We start from the raw sequence: 23,819 nt of genomic DNA, 5'->3' as shown, positions 1-23,819 counted from the left end.
TAGTGTGTAAATATTAACACAAATACAAAGCTTATGTTTTACTTTTGCCTCACACTCGTACAGACCTGTGTTTAATAGGTCTGTGTTTGGTTTTGTGGATCTGTTTTTATCTCCTGCTTGTGAAAGAAAAGGGGGAAAAGCAAACATTGAAGGAGCAATGGGAAAGCTTTCTGTTCCGCTTGACAGAATTAACGCGGGGCGGGGCGGGAGATTTTTATTTCTATATTTTATACATACCTACTTTTTTATGGACGATCGCTTCCGTGCTCCATGTGCGATGCAGTGAGCCTGCAGCATTGAGGTTCTGAGGGTGTTTCGGTGTTTCAGAGCGGGTTTCGGGCTTTGCCGGTGCCCGCTCCCGCGTGGGGCCGCCCTGGCGCCGCCGTTCCCTCAGCCGGCCCGGCCCCGCCCCCTGCCCGCCCCCTGGCAGCGGCGCGGGGCCCGCCGGCCGCACCAAGATGGCGGCGCGGTGGTGGCGGCGCGCCCTGCGCGGGCTCTGCGGGGCCGCGCTGTTCCTGTCACAGCTCTCCGTCCTCTCGGGCCGTGGTGAGCGCGGCCACAGGGCCGAGACAGGGCGGCGGGGGTGGGAGAAGGGGCAGGGGCTCTGGCTAGGACTGGGGTGGGGACGGCTGCTCCGAACGTCAGCGGCCGATCCCGCGGCCAGGACTGAGCGCGGGTCCGGCTGCGGGGGTGGCGGTCCCCGCGGTGGGGCGAGAATCGCTGCCGCTCCCCTGACTGAGGGCGAAGCGGGTGTTTGGGCATGGCCGCATTTCGTTGTGCCGCCTCTGCGGGGTTGGCGCTGAGGTGCTCGGTGTGAGGGCAGAAAACGGGCCAGGCCCTACTCGCCGGCTCCTGTGCTGCTCTATTACACATCACCTTTTGTACCTGCTCTCTGTCGCGGACGCGTGTGATTCAGAGCGTCCTGGGGCTCCCCGGCACGCTCAGGGTGGGTGGTGTGACAAAGCTGCCTCTCCTTCCTCCGCGGTGCCCGGTGGCTGCCGTGGGGGCTCGGCACAGCTGGCACATCGCGGCTGTCCCAGCCCTCGGCCGGCGGCTCCCGCAGAGAGCAGCGTCCGCACGGACACAGCCGTGCCTCCCGAGCGTTTCCTCTGCTCCATCCTTCTGTCAAAGAACTGCTTGCGTTGCTTCATTAAATGGTATTGTTCAGTAGAAAACCCTGTGTAAAATCTGCTTTCTGAGCAGTGCTTTTAATTCTCATTAATCAAAATATAGATTGAATGGAAATAAATGTAGTTCCTTGTCTTAAAGGAACAATTCCACTCTTTCTAATGTTTAGCATAAATATCCCACTATTAGTATAACAGGACAACAGATTTTTTTCAAATCTCATTACACTTTCCATTTGCATTTTCATATCAGAGTGCTGAAATCAAACTGTTTCTGAATATGAAATTTGTTTTAGAAATGTCGCTTTCTCCATTGTTTTTGTCTTGTAGCAGGATCTTTGATGACGACAAAGCTTTCACAGCCGCAGTCTACACTGGCAAAAAGCCTAACTTCAACAAGTACAAACGCTCCCTATTTCAAAGCTGTAGGTAAGTTATCATGTTGTTTCTTTTGGTTGTTATTCATGGATCCTTCTCAGTCTTGAGTCCAAAAGTTCTTAAACTGGGTCTTAGAAACCTGATGATTACATGATTTGGTGGTAAGAAGCATTGCAGTGTAGCACATTATGAATTACTCTTCAATGATCACAACAATTGCTTTGGGTTATCTAATTAGACAACTAGTCCATGTAAGAACTAGAAAATGGTAGAATATAGTGCCATTGTGGAATATGTGATTTATACCCCTCAGGATGGTGGAAGTTCTTGGAAGACTCTAGCATCCTGCAAGAACTTGCTCCCTGTCCAATATCAGTACAGCTTTCTAGCTCACTGAGGGTGCACCAGGACTGACAGAAATGCTGTTCTTGCTGGCACTTTAGGAGGTGATTCTGTACACGTGCAAACAGCAAATGGCTGAGGTAGCTGCAGCCCTAATTAGAGCTCAACTTAAAGTAGGTTACCCATGTCACCCACTGCTATTCCTGAACTGATTATTCCTGCTGAGGAGCACTGGCCGAGGTGGCACTAATCCCCATCAGCTCAGTCCTGGTGCTGTGCTGGAGTGTTGGCTGCTGTCCTTCACTGAGCCCTGTGGCTCCTCTGACCCTCACAGCACAGGCTGGGAATGCTGCTCCATGTGTAGTGAGGAAAGCACTTTATACAGTGTCAGTGCATGTGTTTGTCTATGCCCATGTATAAAATAATGTATATAAATACTTCAGGCTATTTAGCTTTTTTTACTCATGTTCTTAATTCATTTATTGCACCTTTCAGAAAGTACAGAAATTCCACCTTACCTGACTAATTGTCCCAGCAACGGGCTTTGCAGTAGACTGCCACCAGACTGCATGACATGTAACACAAACTATTCCTGTGTATATGGGAAGACAGCAACTTTTGATTGCAAAGTCAAGCCACATGTTCATTGTGTTGTAAGTAGCCTGTTACTCTTAACCCCAGATTTAAGTAATTAAACTGTGTCATCTTATCTTAAAATGCAGAATATTGATTTCCAGGTTCTGATGTAGGCAGGTTTGCAGTTCTGTGATAAGTTTGATCACTCACTATGGGCTGTTGAAGAGGCAGGCCTGCCCTTCCCTGGTTTGCCTTTCTCACCTTGGATCTTTCTGTTACCTGGCCATGCCTTTGAGTTAAACCATTCCAAACATTTTGAGAGTGGGGAGGCTAAATATCTGTCACAGCTACAAACTGACCTTACAGGTGAAACTAAAAGAGTCCTCCTTTTGGCAGCAGCCTTAGATTGGAGGAATAAGGAATGTTAAATGTGACTTTGATACCTCTTTGGTGGATTTCTATTCTGCTCTATAAAAGGTAGCAAAAGAATTGTTCTTTTGCCCAAAATGTCTACTCATGAAATCTAATTTGATACTGCACATTGATTTTTGGTTTTAATAGTCTTGAAGTAATAGTGCTGTCCTTTTACAGGATGAGAATAACCACGAGCAGGAGAACTTTACAATTAACATGACGTGCCAGTTTTGCTGGCAGCTTGCCACAAGTGATTATGTGTGTACCAATTCCACAAACTGCATGACAGTTTCCTGCCCTCGACAGCGATACAATGCAACTTGCACAGTCCGGGATCACATTCATTGTCTAGGTAAGGTGGGCAAACGTGGATTCTCTAAAGAATTTTCCACATATTTTGTAATGGGTGAATACAAAGATTGTTTGTGTCCTTTTGCAATAACAGCCTGCTCCTTGATCAATCTACTGAATTTTTTATTGTTACATTTCATTTTTTAGCATAATAGCGACATCTAACTGTAGACATTGACTTATTGTATTATTGTAAACTGTCACACTAGAGAAAACAGTTCTCTTTATTTTTGTCAACGTCTGTGAGTTAAAATTACTTTAATCTACTAGTGGTCTGATTCTCAGACCACTAATAGAATCAATATCAAATGTCTCCATAGGCCAATTAAAAAAATACGCTGATTCCATCCAACTAGGCTTAATTTTCCTTCTGTTTGTTCAATTACTTTTCTGATATGGGACCAAGATTGATGGAACAGAGAACTGCAGGGTATAAATGAGCTTGTGTGTTGACAGTTGTTTCTCAGTTAGTGACAACCCTTTGAGACTCCTTTTGGAAAAATAGAGTATCTTCTTCCTTGTCATTTTCTTCCTTATAAAATGGTCTTTGTTTATTGCATTAAGGTTTTAATATTTTCTGATGTTTAGGTAACCGTGTCTTTCCTAAGATGCTCTATTGCAACTGGACTGGAGGTTATAAGTGGTCTACTGCCTTGGCACTAAGGTAAGCAGGAACTATTGATAATGTCAAGTTAAAATAGATTAGTTTTCTTTAAAATCTTCAGGTTCTGTGGTTTTCTGCTTGGTATTTTTTAAAGGTGTGCTGGATAACCAGTATTTCAGATAGTCTAGCTTGAAATGGTGGTCATAGAATGCATGAAGGGTTCACATGCAGCAGTGCTGGCTGTCTTCAGCAAACACAGCTGGAGGAAAAACACTTGGGTACCCAAGTTCCTGTAAAATAATAATAATTAATCATACTTTTATTCTTATAGCATCACCCTTGGTGGATTTGGTGCCGATCGTTTCTATTTGGGTCAGTGGCGGGAAGGTCTGGGAAAACTCTTCAGCTTCGGTGGACTTGGAATATGGACACTGATTGATGTGCTGCTAATAGGTGTTGGCTATGTGGGACCTGCAGATGGATCTCTCTATATTTAAATGTGGGTGCAATGTGTTTCTGAGAGGAGTCATTGCCTGCAAAGGGCTCTAAATAAACAAGTGTGGAGGTTTAAACCTTTAAAGTAGAATGAAGAACAACTGTTTGTTCTATGTGCATACATTTTAATGTACAGTATCTGTACTTGGTTTGCCTTTAACTAAGGTCAAATAAAAGAGTGGATCACTGAGTAAGTTGAAATTAATTTCATTTCTTCTATGGACATGGTATTTTTCTATGAAAAAAAGTTGAGCAGCTAACCAAATTCTTCACTGTGTTTGAGCTTGGATGATCTGTCAGGCCCCCAAAGAGCTGTAAACTAACTTGAATACTGAATTGTTTACTTCATATTTCTATGCTTGAATTTAACTCTAAAGCTAACTTCCCTGAATATGTCAGGATTTTTTTTTTGTATTCGTGGGAGGATAATTTATTTGCCTGAGTTATGTGGGTGGTATGTAAATCACTATGTTTTATGATGTTAATTACATTATCTTCTTGGTTTGGGACATAGCAAGAGCCAATATCTGCTTAGGGACTCGACTTTAAATTGTGGGGGAGTTTAGAATTAGACTGCAGTATCACTAAATACTAAATATGAAATAATTGAAATAGATTTTTTGATTGTTCTGGAATAATTTTGTTTTGGTTGGGTTTGACCAGCATATCTGTGAAAGTTAGTTCCTGTTCTTGTGCTAGCAAGCTTGCCAAATTACTTTAAAAAAAGACTGGCACTATAATCGATGAGTTTATCCACTTAGGACTTTGTGACGCGATGATGTAGCGGACTAGTGCCATTGCAGGACAGCTTTGTGCAGTCGCGGTGGATGCTCGGCCGTGCGTGCGTGCCCCTGACCGGGGCTGGAGCGGCCGCCGCTGTAGCGCTGCGGAGCCGACGGGCTGGAAATGCTATCGCTTCAATAAACTGCCCCTTGAAGCTTTCCTGGCGTTCATGCTGACAGTGTTTGGCGCGGGCTCGGCTCGGTCCCGCTGCAGCGGCGCGGGGCGGGCGCGGTCCCGCGCTGGGCGGTGCCGGGGGCGGTGCTGGGGCCGGGCCGGGGCGGTGCTGGGGGTGGGGCCGGGGGCGGTGCCGCCGCCGAGCCCCGGCTGGTCCCGCCCCGCCGGCACAGGAGCCACCATGGCGGCAGAGCGGGACCGCGAGCGGGAGCTGCTCTTCTACCGACGGCTGCCCAAAGCGGTGAGCGGCGGGGGGCGGCGGGCCCGGACCCTCCTCCGGCGGCACCGGGCTCGGGCTGCAGACGGACAGGCAGACAGAGCGACAGACGCTGCTGCTGTCTCGGAGTTCTTGCCAAACGCGCGGTTTCTGAGGGCCTTATCCCACCGCGAAATGCATCGGGTGTTTGCCCGTCCGGTTTGTTTACAGACTTTATCTCTAATTGCAATTAAATCAGTTGAGCGCGATCTTCATTTTCTCATTTTGTTCTATTTCCCCTCAGTCTAGCCAAGAAGTCTGCCTCGGATAACACTTTTTCTCCACGTCCCCAGGGTGTGCCTTACTTCTGGCATATCAGTGCAAGCCTTCCGTAGGCGTGTGTGTGGATTTATCGCGGCTCGTGTGCCGCACTCACCAAACCCCCAGGGCACGTACTCCAGCACAGAGCTCTGCACAGGCAGTGCACGGGCAACCAGCAAACCCACTCAGACCACACCATCCTGGCATTCCAGTGCTCCTTTTCACTAAGTTGCTTTTCAGGGTGTATGTTTAATGGCTGACAGAATTGTGTGGTAATTGTAAGCTTGTGAGAAATATAACACAGTTGTAGCACTGTGTATCTGGCTCAGTCACCAGAATCTGTAAGCAGCCACAGCTTCTGGTGCTTACAATTTCAACATGTTTTCCAGTGTAAAGCTTGAGGAGAAGTATTTATTGAATTTTTCTTTTCCTATTGAGAATGGACGTGTACAGGGAGGCGAGAGGTAGGTAACAAAGTAGATGCTTTATGGATACATTTTGAACGAGCTGGGAGGGCGCTAGAGACTATTCCTTAAGTCAGGAGCCCGGAGATAAGGAGCAAAGGTGAAGTGATTGAGTGGAGCTGAGGATCATAGGCTTGGAGCCCAAAGTTAGGATGGTAATAGGAAGAAAGAGAAAGAGAGAGGCAGAAAGAGACCTCAGGCAAAGGAGTGCAGTTGCTGCTCATGGCAGAGTCTTGCTGCATTTCTGGAGTGAGTTTAAACTTCAGAGTATGAGCAAAAGCAAGGGGAGTGAGTAGACACCTGTTGCTATATTTCAATGATGGACATGTACATTTAACTTGCAGTGGATGGGGAGAGTTCTTGAATCCTTAGTGTACTTTTTGTAATACCGAGGCTGCTATTGGCTTCCTCCTCAGCTTGGATCACACCACCCCAAGAATTGTCTGGAGAGCTCTTTGCTGAGCCAGCTGTGCTCCCATGGAGACCTGAGCCAACAGCAGCCACCAAAGAAATAAGGCAGTTCTCAGCTGAACCAGTTGCAGAAACCTAAGGAAGTTATTATTAGCAAAATGCAGATAACTGTTCTTTTCAAACTCAGAGTGAAACACTGATGTAGGCTACAAGAACAGAAGTACAAATGAGGTGCAGGTGCCATCCTTTTTGTAAGTCCATAGGATTTTTATTTCTGTAGGAACTCCATGCTCATTTGAATGGCTGTATCAGTACTGCTACTATGAAGAAACTCATGGCCCAGAAGCCAAACCTTCAGATCCGGAATGGAATGACTGTGATTGACAAAGGAAAGAAAAGAACCTTAGATGAGTGAGTATATGCGTGTGTGTGATGAACATTTACCAAAGGTTTTTTATTTAAGCTGAAACCAGAAATGTGTGGCCTTACACACTAACTGGAGAAAATATGCTTTTAAGATTTAGAGCAGAATCTCATAGATTTTTTTGATATTTGTATCTACAGAGTCATTTCTTTAGTGCTTGCAAACTAAAAGGACAACTCTTGTTGATTCATTCCTTCTTGAAAGGATTGAAGTTTTTCACTTAGATAATCTGCCTTTCAGAGAAAACGGACTCACATAGTTTCCTTTATTGGAAACTTCATGTTTTCCTTTTCCTTATAAAAGTTTTGTGGTAGTTACAACTTTTGTTGCGAATGCTTTGTTAGTGTCTAAAATCAGAAATTGCCATTCAGATGTTTCTTTGTATTTCAAGCTACAGTTTGTTTAGTTGACTCCAGTGGGTAGGTATTTTTAAAATGTTGCACTTTTTTTTTCCTACATGCTCATTCATTGTCTTTCCAATTAATTTTTTCAATTTTATTTTAGATGTTTTCAGATGTTTCAGATCATCTATCAGGTTACCACGAGGACTGAAGATATTTTACTGGTAAATTAATTAAAAGTTTACTTCAAACAAGCAAGCATTACACACAGTTACAACCACTTGGATTAAGAGCATTGGGTTCCAAGTAATAATAGAAAAAAATATCTTTTTCAATTGAAGGTCAGAATAATTATTGTAAAACTCTTGAACTCTCTTCACTATCCCTGAAGGAATCACATGTGTCTTCTGTGTGGTAGTATTTCCACAGATGTGGGGACCATTAAAAACACATTGGGCCTGAAAACATTGCAAGTGTTTCATAATAAAAAATAACTGGGTCTTTTAGTTGTAAATGAAAATATAACTAATTATAAGTATCACTTTTATGATGTTGGATACACTTTTACTTAATCAGATAACTAAAGATGTCATTAAAGAATTTGCTGATGATGGTGTTAAGTATCTGGAATTGAGAAGCACTCCAAGAGAAGAAAATTCCACAGGTACCAGTCTTTTCTGGTTTTAAATTTGTCATCTTCTTGCACTATAAAACTTAGTTGAAGGCGATGTTAACAAGTAAAGTCAAATTTAGTTGGTTCAATAAAAATATACTTTAAATACAAAAGCTAAGATTTAACCATGTAAAAGCATGTCACTTTCCTATTAGATTTTTGAGGGGAAAAAAGGGGTTGGTCATAAGTCTGTGACCCATGAGATTGGGTTATTCACTTGAGTATGGCATCTGAGTCTGCTAATATTTTTAATAGTTGATATAATTTACTTTTGTTATTTTGGTTTTTTCTTCTAAGTGTGGTTTAGTAGAAACACATAATAGAAGTCCTTTTGCGATTCTCTGGTTCACACAAAGTCATTTTAATTTTTCCATATGCTTAGGAAGAGGTTTAGTTCAAATATGTGCTTCACAGTAAAGCTATATTTGCAGACAGAATTAGAATTACATGGGTTAGGAGACTATATCCTCTAAAATCAAGGTGCAACATGAAACTTAGGAGACTAGAGAGCTGGGTCTGCAATATAATAAAAATAATTGAAAATATGTTTGTTCCAAACGTGTGCATGTGTTTGCAGGTATGACCAAAAGGATGTATGTTGAAACTGTACTTGAGGGTATAAAGCAGTGTCAAGAAGAAGGCTTGGATATAGATGTAAGGTAAACAAAGCATGTGGAACATGTCTGTTTCAAGGGTTTGTGTAGTCTGATGCTTGGTCATGCTTGCAGAGAGGTTTACAAGCCATCAGTGTAGGAAAGAAAATTGTTTTTAAACCAGATTAAATGGAGTGGAAACAGGTAATTAATATGGAGACCTGACTTTTTATCTTCTTTTTTTACTGGTAAAGAAGAAAACCAGGTAAAACCTCTCATCTTTAAGACAGTCTATTCTTTGCAACGTTTTCAGGAAAAGAACTTGGCTCCTTTTTCACAGCTTAGCTTCGTTGCAAAGATTTAGTTTGATTACTGTACAAGCACCTGCTGTAAAGAAGAGCTGGTCCTGAGCAGCAGAGAAGTTTCAGAAGGTGTCAGTGGCTGTTTGCAGACAGTTTGCTCTCCTGTCTTTTAGAGCCTCTGTAGCAACCCTTACTAGATTTGTTTGTGAAAGTTGAAGAATTGTCATCCTTCATGTATGTCATTGCATATCATGGGCCAACTTATTTATCTGTGTCCCTCTGCACTTTGGTGCCTTCATTCCTAGAACAGTTTCCTATACAAATACTCTTTATACTCAGCCATGAAGGATATGAATTGCCATTTTTTGTTGGTATCAGATCTGTTGAGCTCTTGATATTACAGCTTGTATATAATTTAATAATAATTTAATTAAATAATTTAATACATTTCTGTCCCAGGCTGTTAATAGCGATAAACAGAAGAGATGGCCCAGCAGTTGCTAAGCAGACTGTTAAACTTGCTGAAGAGTTCCTGCTTTCCAGTGATGGGGTTGTAGTAGGACTTGACCTCAGTGGTGATCCCACTGTAAGTTTTTGGTTAATTTTAGTATGTTCTTGAAGATAAATGTATAATGTTGTGTAACAGCAGGTGGTTCTAACCATAGGTTTTTTTCTCACAAGTTTTTGTCCAATTTTTGTGCCTAGCTGGAATGGATTGATGCTGGGTTAATCCCTGTTGCTGTAAGGGGCAGATACTCTAACAAAGAACCCTTAGATTAGTGTGTGACTGAGAAAGGACCCATTGAAATGCAGTGTTTATCTGGGAAGTGTGTGTGCCTCAATTGTCCCATTCAGAAAACTGGGTGGAGGCAAGTTGTCAGTAGTTTACATTTTGTTTACTGCACCAAGTGTTCATTTCGTATTAAGAAAGCAAAAATGTTTGAGGACAGCTGCCCCAAGCTGAAGTGAAATAGCTCTAGGTGCTAGCTGTGTAAAAGGTATCAAAATCAAGACAATTGGCTTGTAAGTCTTAGGCATCATCTGAGCTAACACCAGTAGTTTGATCCATTGGTCTAAACCAGGTGGCACAGGCTTGTTTGACTTGCTGCATCCCACACTGAAATAATGGGAAAAGTGGAATAATTTAAATGTAACTGTGTTTGAATGTAGTGTTTGGATGTTGCTAGACTTCTTAATTATGGTAATGACAGGGATTTTGTCAAATAAGCTGCAGAACAGTGTTGTTTTCCTGTTTTCCAGGCAGGACATGGTCAAGATTTTTTGGAGCCGCTCTCTGAAGCAAAAAAAGCAGGTCTGAAGCTGGCACTGCATCTTTGTGAGGTACCAGGTTTTTTTTTTTTTATTTTGCTGCTTCTCTGTAATTTTCATTTTGTGAAAATCTTGATGAAAGTAAAATTACTTTCTGTGCATTTTTGACTTCTCAGGCCAAAGTATTAATGGTTTGGGGTATTTGAGACAAGAAAACAAGGAGAAATCTTCAACCTTTGGTTCTAAATCTGAACAGCCTGATTATTTCTTCCAGTACTATATAAATTGTGGGTTTAGGTGTGAAATTAGGAGCTTTCTAAGAGATCCACTGCTTTCTTTCTGGTATTAAGATCAGCAATCCTGTAGTGAAATCCACACAGTTTTATGAGCAGTGAGCTCTGTTAGTTCCACTGGGAACAGTAGAAAGAGTTGAGCTTTTGTTCAAATGGTGGCTGGAATTGGCTCTGAGAAGCCCAATAATTACTGAAGATAGTTACTTTTTCAGGAAATTAACCAGGACATATGATGTCATCAGCATATTTATACTTGTTTCTATTTCACTAACACTTTTTTTGGGTAAGAGATGCTGTGAAAATAGAACTGAAAGTCCATTGTAATTATATAATGTGCTGTTTTATGCTGCCTTGACAGAATGTGACATATATCCTCTCTAGATTCCAAATCAAGAAGAGGAGACCAAGATTCTCCTGGGCCTGCCTCCTGACAGAATTGGACATGGAACATTTCTCAACTCCACAGCAGCAGGTTCTGAAGAGATCGTGTCCCTGGTTCAGCAGAATCATATACCTATTGGTAAGGAAAAAAATATTTACCAGGACTTGATCTCTGGATATCAGAACAGGATATGTGCTGCTGATCTCGTGACACCAGTTTGTGTCTGACCAAGGTGACTTGGACAAATGTGGAAAAGAAACTTGCCTATAAAGGTACACTCATGACACTTGTGGGGTTTTTGGCACCTTTGTGGCAGCAGACAACAACCGATGTCTCAGATGGAAGCAAAACCAAATCCCAAATCATAATTTGTCATTAGTGTACAAGACTGTGTGGTGGTTCTGTACCTAGTTTGCGAGCTCCTTAAATTTCATACCCCAAAGAAATCAATTAGCAAACTTTTCTCAAAAGAAATTACAAAAGAGGCATAGAAAATCAACAGTAGCTGATTTTAATTTTTATTCAGACCTTTCTAAGTCAATTAATGTGTCTCTTGTTTTAATATATGTCCTCATTTCTTTTTCTGTTTTTCTCTTAGAATTTTGCATGACATCAAACATAAAATCTCAGACAGTGCCTTCCTGTGACAAACACCACTTTGGATACTGGTACAGCATGGGCCATCCTGCAGTGCTTTGTGTAAGTTTTTTGACTTTTAAGCATGTATTTAAGCAAAGGGCTAAGTGAAGTTGGAAAAGTTTTTCTCTGTTTATGGATTAGAACTGACTTACAATTTCTGACCTTGTAGCAAATCATTTGCTTTTAGGAAATCATAATGTCAGTTTGAGAAATGCTTTTAATTCAAATGGGAATTGCTAGTATTTATCTTGGTTCTATTGTTAAGCCAGGACTTTTTTCTGTGGGATAAAATGATCAGTTGTACAAGCAGTGAACTTCATAGCTCTTTGCACAATGACAGATTTCTCTTAAAACCCATGGCTCCAGTGCTTGCATATGCACCTGTGCTTACCTGGTGTTCCTTGTGCTGGATGAGAGCTCCTGCTCTTGACAGTTCTCCTGATAGCTCATTAAGGTCTTCACGCATTGCAGCTGCCAAGTGCTTGTGCTGCCATTGGCAGGGTTTTAGTATTATCCTGTTAATTTAACCCCCATAATCCATAGCATTGTTCACATGAGTGTGTATACATATATATATATTTTATAGCACTTTATAGCTTATCTGGGGAAAGGGAAAAGAGGATTAAGGAGACCTGCACATAGTGACATACCTTGAATATATACATCATTTGATAGCCATCTTTCTAGAAATTTTAGTAGGAAGTCTTATTTTCTTGATAAATTGTGCCATCATTTTAAGAAGTTTTCTTATATGTTTGAATAATTTATTCATTTTTAGTGAAAATAGGGCAAATAGAGAATTAAATAACCATGCAGAGATGAAAGAACAGCAGAATAAAATGTGAGACAGCGAGATAAAACTGGTTTGTATTTATAGAAAGAGACCTTTTTGATACAGAGGAACTAATTTAAACTTTTTTATTTCTTTCCTTTCAATTTAACTCCAGACTGATGATAAAGGCGTCTTTGCTACTGACCTATCGCAAGAGTATGAGCTGGTTGCAAGAACATTTAATCTGACTCGATCACAGATGTGGGATCTTTCCTATGGATCAATCAACTATATTTTTGCTTCAAATGCAGTAAAATCCAAGCTGAGGGAGCAATGGTATAAGCTGAAGCCAGCTCTGTTTGATTAACCAAACTGTTGTCCTAAATAGCTGGGGTGTATTGGCTGAGTTAATAAGCTTTTTTTACTGAAGTCCCTGGCTTTTTTCAGACCTCAGGGTTTTTAACCCAGCCATAAACTGCCTGTGTGAAATGAAGGCAACTGGAATGCATCCCTTGTAACTGGGGACAGAAGTAAATGTTCTTTTGGTAGGTGAGAAGGGTTCTCAACCAGTGATTAAAGTGCCAGATGTGTTGCCACCTTGTTTCTCTTGAGTTGATGTGTAAGTATTTTTCAAAATACTTAGTTGAAATATGTCATAATAATATAAACATTGAAGAGCTGGAACAAAATAAAGGCAGAGCTATTGGTGTTTAAAACATTTCTGTTGGCAGCATTTGGCCAAGCAGTTTGAACGTGTGGTGTGTATTTTTGGGGTTTGTATTGTTTTCAGGTTTTGAGCTCTTGACTGAATGTGAAGACAGAAACAAACTCAGGGAGAACTAAATATTTATACCAAGGAATTAATATTGTACCTGTTTTTATTGCTGTATATGTATGACTAAAGCTGCTGTGGATTGAGTAGCACATGGGGGTCTCTGCTGGTGCCCTGGGCACTGGTGTTGTGTAGGCACTTAAGAATCTTGAATGCCTTCAGTGACTGAGCTACTTGGCAAAGTGGTCTCATTCTTAAAATGCTTTTTAGAATTGCTGTTTGTTGTGTAAAAAAAGGAATAAAAATAGCCTCAAGCTCCATGTTTTTGAAACCACCACTTCAAGGTGTGTGTGTGTGTGTGTGTTTGAGCTCCACAGAAGAGAAGCAGGATTCTGTGGGGTGAGTCCCTGGAACACCGTGCTGCCTGCCAGCCTCCCCCTGCTGCTGTGGCAGCCCCTGGCTCTCCCTGTCCTGGGCAGCCACAGGGTTCACTCTCCAAGCACCTGCCTGTGTGTTCTGGTGCTGAGAGCTCACAAAGTCTGTGAATGTGCACATGCTGCAGTTTGTGTCATGGGAGTCAGGAGGTCACCTGGAGGATTCCATCTGTGTGCAGTGAAAGAACCAAGAATGTACGTGGGTGGCTAAAGAGCAACACACAGGGCTGGGATTTCTGTGTATAGGAGTCTAAGTGTGAGTTACTGCAGTTATTTACACAGCAGAAATGTTACACTTAGGAAGTTGGACAGGATGTGGACTTTTGGAATGAAGAATCACCATCTGATGAGACCTTTGTCATGCACAGTTCCCAAGATGACCATTACAACTTGAAATGCTCTTGCTGTCCCTGGGCTAGTTTTCCAGTTTAACTTTTATAAGTAAAACTGCAGTTTCCTTCTTTGACTTCATGTAGCATCATAGTTAATTTTAATTTAAGCACTTCTTGCTGAGCCTGCTTGTCAAATTCTATAAACTACAGTTTAGTTGATAATATTGTATAAAAATGACTGTGACCCACAGAGTGAAGCATCATCACAGAATTGACCATCAGTAATGGGGCAGAGAAGATTTTTTTCCCTGAATGCAATGGAAATTTTGAGTAACTGCTACTGGAATTTCATGTGGTATAAGATGAGGTTTAAGTTATCTATTCGTGTGCAGCTCAACTTATTTTTTAAGTAAACAAAATAGATCTAGAGTTAATATTTTTATTTCCATTGATTATACAAGAGAACACTTACAGAGCAGTCTCAGTGCTCAGAGTCTTTACTCATGAAAATGTACACTGGTTCAAGACAAGCAGTCTTGAACAATACTGCTTTGGTGATGTATGTGAGAACAATTGCTCACTGTGGCATTGGTTTCTCTGTTCCTTCTGAGGCAAACACAGGCAGTCTTCAAAACCTCAGCTCCCTGTGATGAGACTGGTAACATTCCATAGCTTTTCATAATATAGCCACTAAAGTGTAAGTACACAGTGCTCCTCAGGATCCTAGCTTGGCAAATAATGTACTTACATCAATGATTTATATGGCTGCTTGAATACTTAGGTGTTTCAGAATAATACATTAAAAAGAATGGATGCAGGTAGGGGCCCTGCATTAGCTAAGTGATTCAGCTGATTAAAAGGCCAGCACATCCCTCCTGTGAGCCCTAGAGAGTGGGCACTGCTTAGATTGGAGTGGAGAGGGCTCTGGGGGAGAATCTCATCAAGGTTTTTAAATATCTGATGAGAAGAAGTAAAGAAGATGGAGCCAGGCACTTCTCAGCCATAGCTGGTAACAGGAAAAGGGGCACAGACTGGTTCTGTGTGGGTGGTTGAACAAGGGAATGCTCACCCAGACAGGCTGGGGAGTCTGTCCTTGCAGATACTCAAACCTATCAGTGACTTGTAGCTTCAGCAAAGGAGGTGGACTGGGCAATCTCCAGAGATGCCTTCCAGCCTCATCTGTTCTGTGAAGAAAATATACAAATATACAAATGATAAAGTCTCTATATAAATACAAAAGCTTTTAAAATTAAATACTGACTTAACTGAGTCACTCAAGCAACAGTTTTTCACCAGGCTTGGTCACCAGCAGTTGGCTGATTTGTGAAACTGTTTTTAAAGAAGAGTCTATTCACCCTTCATAGCCTTCCTTCTTTCACAGCCATTGTGGAATCCTTTGGTGCCATCAGGACCTTTAGGCAGCCTCAGCACCCCTACAGGGAGACCGTCTGCATTTTGTATTTTCCGAACCAACATGGGACTGCTGACAGGGCTCTTCTCTTGGGTCAGAGTTTGGGCTTTTCTTCTCTGCACCCAGGGGCTCCCAGAAGGAGTGATGCTGCTATCTGAGGAATAATCAGTGTATTTCCTTGGAATTTCAGGGCTAGTGCTTGCGTTAAGCTTGTTGTCTTCAGCCAGCGGAGATTTTTTGGTTACTTTTCGTAGTGAAGATGGACTGTTCCAAGGACTTGATCTGGGTGACATGTTAGGACTCAAATGGTTGTTTGGGTGGATGATGGGGCTCAAATTACTTGTGGTATTTGCTGTGGTACGTTTGCGTCCTGACAGCGGTGACGTGGGATTGCTCTCTGGGTCAGAAGAGCTGTTGGCTGAAGATTCATCACCAGCAAACTGAAGTTCCTCAACTCTCTTGTTAAGGGATCGAGCCTTCTTAAGGCTCTTGCTGGTATCTTCATCACGGTTCTTGTCTTTGGGAACTTTTTTCTTTGGTGGTTTCATGCCTATTTGGACAACTTTCATGCCGGTCTCTTTGTTTTCGGCACACATGAAATCATGAGCACGTACGGCCGCTTCTACTTCTTCAAATTCTATAATTGCACATTCCTGGGTTCCCAGCTGCGTGTACCGATTGCTGACCCTCCTGATATCAGGTGGGAGATCCCTGCCAGGCTTGAGAATACGAACTGATAAAATTACACCAAAAGTTACAAAGGCTTTGAGGAGATGCTCCATTATCCTTTCTTGCATGCATCCATTTTCTTCTTTGTTAAGGGCCTGCAGCTCAGAAATCATGTGGATATCATACACCAGTAGCATCCTAGTAGGGACATTTTCACTTGGAAACACTGGAACTGGAGTATTTCTACGAACTTTTTTGTTATCATCATTGAGCTCCAGAGTGCTGGAGTACTTCAAGGCATAGGCTGTGGTTCTCCAGTCACGGGTAAGGTGTTTCACCTGTGGGACAGACACAGGTTAAGCACACAACTGAGCAAACCCAATCAAACTAGTCACTGTATTTTAAGGCAGATGCAGGCTTCAGTCTACAAGCAGAACCCTGGATTTTAGTTTCATGTAGCAGACTTAGTGAGAAAGTACCCAGTATTTGTGCTGTAATGAGCATCAGTGAGCTCCTGTAAAGCTCATGTCCTATTGAATCAAATGAAAACAAGACTGGCACTAAAGCTCAAACTGGGAATCATTACTACATCTGAAAGCCTGCTCAAGTAGTGGTTGGTCATTCCACATCTAGGCCTGAACCATGATCAAAATGTATGTTCTATGGATGTTACATCTGCCAAACAAGAAGTTTTGTTAAGTGTAGGTCTTTATTCTATTGAAATGATCTTTCCTCCCTCAAAAATCTCTGTCTAAAAAACACCACAAACTTTTCCATTTTCATTACATGTTTATAACGAGTTTATCAGTTACCAATCTGTTTGAAGTGACCTGACAAAATTGAGAGTGCCTTAACTTCTAGAGTGAGAGAGAGTGCCTTCTTCTGAATAACTCTGCAAAACAATGAGATTTAGAAGCTTGACAAAGTGTTTCTAGTGTAACTCTAGAAATCAGTTACTTACAGATTTATATAGGTCTTTCTAATGTAAGGAGAAAAAAAAAAAAGAAAAAATAATAAAACTCACTTCAAGTCTAAGGGACATCAGTTACCAGATACTTTATACTACTCTTCATTTTTAGTTCTCTGTCAAAAGTCAGATTCACTGTTCCTTCTCAGAGACAGGAATGTAACTTTACCAGGACTACCCAGCTGTTCATAAGTAGTTACCATGGAAATTAATTTTATCTAATGTCCTCCTGTCTCAAAGAATGATAATTTAAAAGCATACAGGCTTTTAAGCCAATTATTTCCCTAGCCAATCATCAACAAGTTCAGCAGTGAAAGTTCTGGATGACTACAAACATAACCATCATAGCAAAACCAGGCAGATAAAGACAAAGACTATAAAGTTGCCTGTATAAAATGTTACTTTAATCTCTTCTACTGTTTTTAGATTCATCAGGCTTGCATAAGATCCCTCAAGTCTTAAAAAGTTAGCTTACCTTCTTAAATGAAGTGAGGAGTTTAACACTGACATAGCCCATCTTATTTCTTCTCACATGCTTCAGAAGGAAGGCATCTTTCTCAAGGTTCTCATCTGAGAAGTAATATTCAATCTGTGCTATTAACTTCTGGATCAGGTCATTTTCTGGTGGTTTCCAGTTCTGGTCAGCGTCATCGTCATTTTCTCCACCACTGGAAAACAGTTAAATCATTTTATCAACAGATCTTCATCTTCTATTAGTGGATTCAAGCAGCCTTTCAAAATGAAAGGGCATGCCCATTATGGTTCCAACTGACTTTAGATGTGGGCACTGGACAGGTATCACCCACCCAGCAGAGCCAGCAGGCTAGCTCAGAGCATGAAGCTTTCCAGTCAGCACAAGGACTCGAGTTCCTGAGCTCATTCCAAAAGCTGATCTCAGTGCAGAACGATGAGACTTCTACACTAATGGCTTGAAAGCACTGACAACTCAAATCCTCTGCCAAAACATGAAATGAAGGTGCCCTGGCACTTGGTACTATACAAAGTTCCTCCAGTTACAGTGTTATATTTTTCAGTATGAAGCTATTAAACATAGGCCCGTCCTTTATGTGCTTCATGAGTAGTGTCACATACCAGAGAATGAATATTCCAACTGGATGCAGTCATGATTTCTTGAGCCTCTTCACTGCATGGATGCAGGAGCTGATATCCAGGGAGTAAGGAGGACTGACAGGACTGTTACACATTTTATAGGTCACTTCCAGAGTGACAGAGTAACATAACCAGCAGTTTAGCACCGGGGCCAAACCTGCCAGCTCATGTACCTCAGGAACAGGTTTATATGTGCACAGGCAGGCTCCTCCTGAGGAATAACCTCATGAGGTCATTCTCATTTCTTCTCTTTACCTCCCATCTTATTGTCTGGGTACCTGGGCAAAATGGAGCACTGTTGAGCATTCTATTCCTCAAAAAATACTGCAGCCATGGATTCAAGATAAACATCTTGCCACGTGCAGTTACAGCAACGTGTTTGTTGCTGAAATAGAAATTTCCATTTACAGGTGACTATAATGAGTCTGTCTTAAGTCAGAGTCATTTTTTCAAGCTGTTAGTGGTCTAGTTTTGTTGTGGGATCATCATGAAAGTTTATGTTAAAGAAAATAAAATCATCCACTAATTACCCCATAAATCATGTATTAGTTTGGTCTGCCAGGTACATTAGGAATGAAAAGAAGGAGCCATGCATTTCCCCAAAATTGCTTTAACTAGCTTTTTCAGGCTTTGGAATCCTTAGGAAAAGGAGCAGGCATCACACTGGAGTGCTGTGAAACTGATCTGGCAGGGAGGATGCAGCCTGGTGGATCCCCTGCCCTGGCCAGTTCTGTGCAGGGGTGACAGAGGCAGTGACTGCAGTGCTGTGCCTGTGCTGCTGTCTGGAGAGAGTGGGTAGGTCAGGGGGCTCTGCACAGGACTCTGCCTGCTGCTGGCACCACTTACAGCAGTTCTCTGGCACCTGGCTTTTTGAAACTTACAGCTTACGTTTAGTTGTTAAGGTTCTTCTGATGATAGGGCAACACATCTGATATATGTGGACACTTGTATAGTCCTGGAAGTCTCCCTGTTAGAAATCTCCCTAGCCTTTAATAGGGTACAGTTCAAAGGAATGACAAGAATGAGAGACCAAGACAAAGAATTTCTGTTATTTGGCAAAGCCAGAAGTGGAGGATGATAGATGAAGTTACGATTAGGATGGTAAAAAATATCCAATACCCAGCTGTGGGTGCTGGTTTCAGAAGAAAGCAAAAACCAATGGTGTTTGTTTTTCATTCATGATAATCCCTTCCCACTACTTCATTTACTACTGATTCAGAATTAGTCTGGGTACAAGAAGCTTGGAACATTTCAGCCTTTTTGCAAATCCACACTCTGCTAGGAAAAGCTTGCCTTTAGTTCTGGATCAGGATTACATTTGTTTTAGGGATTTATTAGCAGAGATATTTGCAGGTGTTTGTTTAGAGACAAAAAGGGGTGTTGTGCTTTGGAAAACAACAAAAATGAATTGCATGTTTGCAGAGACCTACAGCATTGTCACACTGAATCAGGCTGAAACATTTCACCTCTCAAATATTGGTCACAGTTTGACCTATACACTATTTCTATGTTTGGCAGACATGTCAGTTTTTACAAAATCTTATGGGCTCTTACAACAGCCCTCACTAAATGCTGCATGGAAATAGCACCTTCCATAAATGCAGAAATTTGTAACTAGCTCCATGTTAATTTGTGATAATGATCAATTTGTAGCACCTCTGGGGTATCAACCGTATTACAAAAGTAGTTGATAAATAATTTCAGTCAACATTGACAAAGAACCAAACCCTAGTAGTTATTAACAACTTTATTTTTTTATTCAGAGCTTTGTGATGATATGCTCGTAAAACAGAATGAAAAACAATCTTTCAGCACGGTGACTCATCTGGTCATTAGTCACACAAGAAACTAAACATATCTACAGAGAGAGCAGATTTGGAATTTTAAATATCTCACAATATATTAAATTGTTTGGATAGCATTTAACCTTCTGAAAAGTTTTAGCTGAGTCTCCAAATGAATGAAGTATTGCATTAATAAACACAATGTGACAATGTAATTTATAAGTTCCAAGAGTACAGTCACTCAAGGGCAGTCCACATTTGTCAACAAAACCATGAATACAGCACTGGGTGCCTACTGATGGCAAGCTGTCTGCAAGCTTCAGCTGGAGAGAGAGATGGCTCATTCCCAGCAGTTTTAGATCATCCCTAATAATTTTCCAAATGTTTGTAAATAATTTCCTATCAGATGCTGTATTCCCAAAAAAGGAAATCCTTAGGTAGGGTTATATGTAAATGGCAGAAGCATGTGTAAATTCCATTCACCTACTTTTGATGTGGAGTCTTTAGAGTTCTCTCCATGGTAATACCTCTGGCCTTTCCTGATCAGGAAGAGGCCATTTACAAAAAGGCAACCTCCACAAGAAGTGAATATACATCAACACTGTCAGCAAACATTTCTGAGGACAGCACCTGCTGCAGAGGATTAAATAGGTGACATTTAGGAATATTTAAGAGCTATTGTCTTCCAAAGCTTGAAAAAATAACCATGTTTTTTATTCCTAGTCTAGGCCAGGGCTAGAAGCTCTTCACAAGTAGTACTATCATAGATAAAAAATGTAAATAATATTCTAAGAAATCAGTACATGGAATGCAATATTGTAGGCTACTGTACATTTTTATAAAAATACAACAGTCACGTATGATTTTGGAATAACTAAGCTGACTCAGTCTAAAAACCTTACCTGCACTGTGCCTAGCTCTGTTCAACTCCTGTTTCTGTAGTCCATAGTTGACAGTTTTGGCAGCTACAGAAAATTTCTCACTCCCCTACAACCCCTCTGTAATTTAAAATACTACATTGCAGTTCATTGTGAGTCAATGTATGAAGTTAGAAAATCAGTTAGAAACAATAAATGTTCAAATAGAATACTGAATTTCTTGCTACTGTACCTAAATTTTTATGTGACAATTTATGACTCCATCTGCAGCTTTACTACAGACCACAGGATGAACTACAACTAGTAGATCTTTGTCTTCCTGCAGTTTGCTGGCACAAAAATCCTGGATGTTCGTTTTACAAGTAAGCGATTCTGATAAGCATCAAAGCTATTTCAGGCCACTCAGCCAAAACGGGCAAAAAGAGAGAAAAAACCAAAACCTCAAACCCCAGAGCGAAACTCCAAATCACAGCTACAGCTGACCCCCAAAATCTTTCTGTAAAACGCAGTGAATTGGAAATGTCGGGGGCATCACAGGCGTTTCTGGCTGTGGGGAGCCCCGGGCCCGGCAGTCCCGTCGGGGGCGGGTGGGTGGCAGCCCGGCGGAGCCATCGGTGCTGCGGGCAGCTGCCTGCCGGCCGCCGGCTGCCTGCGCTGGAGGCTTTCCAGCGTCTCCCACCCGCCCCTCGGCGTTGCATCAGCCGGGCCCGCTCCGTTCCGGGGGTGTCCGCGGCGGCCCCGCTGCTCGCCCCGCACAGCCCCGCCCTGCCCGGGGGCTCACCTGGAACGCCCGCAGCGCCCCGAGTCCTCCTCGCTGCAGCTGGGGCACCGCGTTCCGCCGCCCCCCTCCTCCTCCTCTTCCTCCTCGTCCTCCTCGGCGGCCGCCTGGACGGCCACTCGGATCTGCACGGGGCCGCTCCCCGCCGGCAGCTCCGGCCCGGCGGGCTCGGCCCCGGCCTCGGCCGGCTGCGGCTGGGCCATGGAGCTCCCCGGCCGGGATCAGCCCTCCGCGACACCCGCGATGCCCCGGCTTGCGACAGCCGCCCGGCCGCCTCCCCTCCTGTCCCCCCCTGTCCCCTCCCGCTGGGGCGGCGCTCCCAGCTCCACTCCCCCGGCGCGGCCGCACGGCAGCGGGAGGGTCCGACCCTCCTCCAGCCATGCCGCCCCCGGGCCCGCCGGGCAGCTGAGGAGTCCTTCCCTTGACGGCTGAGCAGGGACTGCTTTTGTTTCGCCAGAAAACAACGGGCTCCTCGCCGGAAAGCAGCGTTTCGGCTGCTCCTCTCCTTGTGCAGCCTTGGGGCTGCGCCGCCGCTCCCTGACCAGAGCATTGCATTTCTGAAAGTCAAAAAGGTCTCGCAGGGGTAAGTGTGGTTTAAATGCCGAGGGTGAGATCTGGAAATAAGATACACGAGTGGACAAGGATTTGATTGGATACGTGCTGGTTTTGCAGAGGAGTCTCCTCTATAGTTCTGCATGGCACTTACACAGAATAAAAACATTCCCTCCTTAAGAACTAATTAAAATAGAGGCCCTCTTTCTAAAACACTTAGGCAGTGATTATTTTGAACTTAAGACTAATGCACTATATTTCAGTGCACTGTTCCAGCTACTTAAGTGTCCACTACAGTGTTCTGTTTCAGTTCATGTACTAAATATTAGAATCAAAAGCTTTTCAATTTACCATCTAAATACTCATTCTTCACTCAAGGAAGATTTTTTTCAATACTGTCTGTACCCAAACTGCTAAATGATCTTTACGTCACAGTTTCATTTGTGGCATTCTTGTTTATGTTTGCATTGCTTCAATATTTTCTTCTTAAAAATTTGGATGGACAAAGAGTGAGACTGCACTCATGGCCAGTTCTTCTCATTACTGTGGCAAACAGTCCTCATGAGTCAGGTTTGCTGGCATGGACACATTTGAGACTGCCCTGCCTCAGGCTTTGGCTGATTTTTAAATGTGCCTTAAGCAATAAAGTATTTTGTTTATGAAATACGCTTACAAGCACCACTAACCAAATCTCTAGTTCTCTGCTGATGGAACATTCTGTATTATGTCTTGGGTAATGCATCACTTTGCTATTTTTTTTTCAGTGGATGCAGAAATACAAACACGAATTACACATTCTAGGCAAGAATATGGACAGGGGCTGTGGGCAGATTTTGTATGAGTTCATGGAAGTTGTTTGCCTCCCTGGGCACAAACAAGGTCAGGAGTATGAACAAAGAACTATTTCATGCTACCCAAATAGCTAACCCAAATGATGTTTGAGAGAGACCTTTCAGTTTATCTGATATATCTTTCTGTCAAGGTTGAGGGAACTTGATTTTATAGCAAAGGACACTAGATGTGTTTATTTGTTCTACCAGTGGTCGCAGCACAGAACTGGCTTTTGACCAGATGAAGACTGATGTAATTTCAAACACTGTTGATTAGATTTCCATTGAAATTGCCAGACTGATGTTTTTTGAGTTTGTTTTGTTTTATTTTCCTTTTAATGTAACAGTGCTCTATAATGCTCAACTTCCAGTAGAGATAAAGCAGTATTTGAAAACATAGCAGAACTTAAAACTAAATGTATTAATGTAGAGAAGTCCCTTAGAGGGAAACCCATGGCTCACTGGTACCCAGTAAACATCCTAAACCCATGAACCTCAACTGCACAACCCAAATCTGCACAGATTTCTTATGGTGCATTTTCCAGCAGATGGAAAATAAAATGACAATATGAGAAGCTAAAGCTGGAATATTTATTTGTTTGTGTGGCCAGGCATTGGAATAGGTTGCCCAGTCAGGTGTTTAAGAGTGTCTGGATCTGCACTGGATCATGTGGTTTGTAGTTTAGGGGTTACAGTTGCAGTTCTGGGTTAACATTTGGACTTGATGATCTTAAAGGTTCCTTCCAACCTTGATGATTCCATGATTTGATTAGGGAAAACACCATGAGGCAACTCACAGCCCTTCCATGCACTGACAGCCACACCGTTACTTCTCCTACCATGAATTTCTTGATGAGTGTATTTAAAAGCATCCACTACGATCAGAGGAGCTTCTGGGCTCCGGGAGCTGCCGCGGGATCAGCACCAGGAGCTCGCGCAGGTTGACTCTCACATTTTGTCACTGTCACATTTAGTGAC

At 42.4% G+C, this 23,819-nt stretch overlaps 3 protein-coding genes across 6 annotated transcripts; 2 read left to right on the top strand and 1 right to left on the bottom strand.

The window, feature by feature from the left end:
• The first annotated feature begins 395 nt into the window (after positions 1-395).
• On the top strand, positions 396-5,229 carry TM2D3 (TM2 domain containing 3). Of its 2 annotated transcripts, none has more exons than XM_071441671.1 (6): positions 396-546; positions 1,458-1,556; positions 2,343-2,500; positions 3,015-3,189; positions 3,777-3,852; positions 4,124-5,229. In XM_071441671.1, exons 1-6 carry the CDS (start codon positions 459-461, stop codon positions 4,287-4,289), a joined length of 762 nt encoding a protein of 253 aa, XP_071297772.1. In that variant the 5' UTR covers positions 396-458; the 3' UTR covers positions 4,290-5,229. The 2 variants fall into 2 exon arrangements, with proteins under 2 accessions (XP_071297772.1, XP_071297774.1); XM_071441673.1 differs by having other exon boundaries at positions 414-546; positions 1,461-1,556.
• A 142-nt stretch (positions 5,230-5,371) lies between these two features.
• Positions 5,372-13,433, top strand: MAPDA (N6-Methyl-AMP deaminase). 3 transcript variants are annotated; one of them, XM_071441665.1, is made up of 10 exons: positions 5,372-5,485; positions 6,917-7,047; positions 7,565-7,625; positions 7,978-8,065; positions 8,652-8,733; positions 9,429-9,555; positions 10,230-10,310; positions 10,913-11,051; positions 11,512-11,612; positions 12,500-13,433. In XM_071441665.1, the coding sequence occupies exons 1-10, from the start codon at positions 5,426-5,428 to the stop codon at positions 12,689-12,691; spliced, it is 1,062 nt and encodes a 353-aa protein (XP_071297766.1). In that variant the 5' UTR covers positions 5,372-5,425; the 3' UTR covers positions 12,692-13,433. The 3 variants fall into 3 exon arrangements, with proteins under 3 accessions (XP_071297766.1, XP_071297767.1, XP_071297769.1); XM_071441666.1 differs by having other exon boundaries at positions 9,429-9,559; positions 10,234-10,310; XM_071441668.1 differs by lacking the exon at positions 5,372-5,485 and adding an exon at positions 5,498-5,659.
• Positions 13,434-14,287: 854 nt separating this feature from the next.
• LARP6 (La ribonucleoprotein 6, translational regulator) lies at positions 14,288-21,748 on the bottom strand. The gene is made up of 3 exons (XM_071441664.1): positions 21,463-21,748; positions 17,385-17,577; positions 14,288-16,280 (listed from the first exon to the last, which is right to left on the bottom strand). The coding sequence occupies exons 1-3, from the start codon at positions 21,660-21,662 to the stop codon at positions 15,210-15,212; spliced, it is 1,464 nt and encodes a 487-aa protein (XP_071297765.1). The 5' UTR covers positions 21,663-21,748; the 3' UTR covers positions 14,288-15,209.
• Positions 21,749-23,819: the final 2,071 nt, after the last annotated feature.

Source organism: Agelaius tricolor, unplaced genomic scaffold (assembly GCF_023055355.1).
Source record: "Agelaius tricolor isolate 1412-34295 unplaced genomic scaffold, bAgeTri1.0.p SCAF_16, whole genome shotgun sequence".
NCBI lineage: Eukaryota > Metazoa > Chordata > Aves > Passeriformes > Icteridae > Agelaius > Agelaius tricolor.
This window is presented reverse-complemented; position numbering and strand designations above follow the sequence as displayed.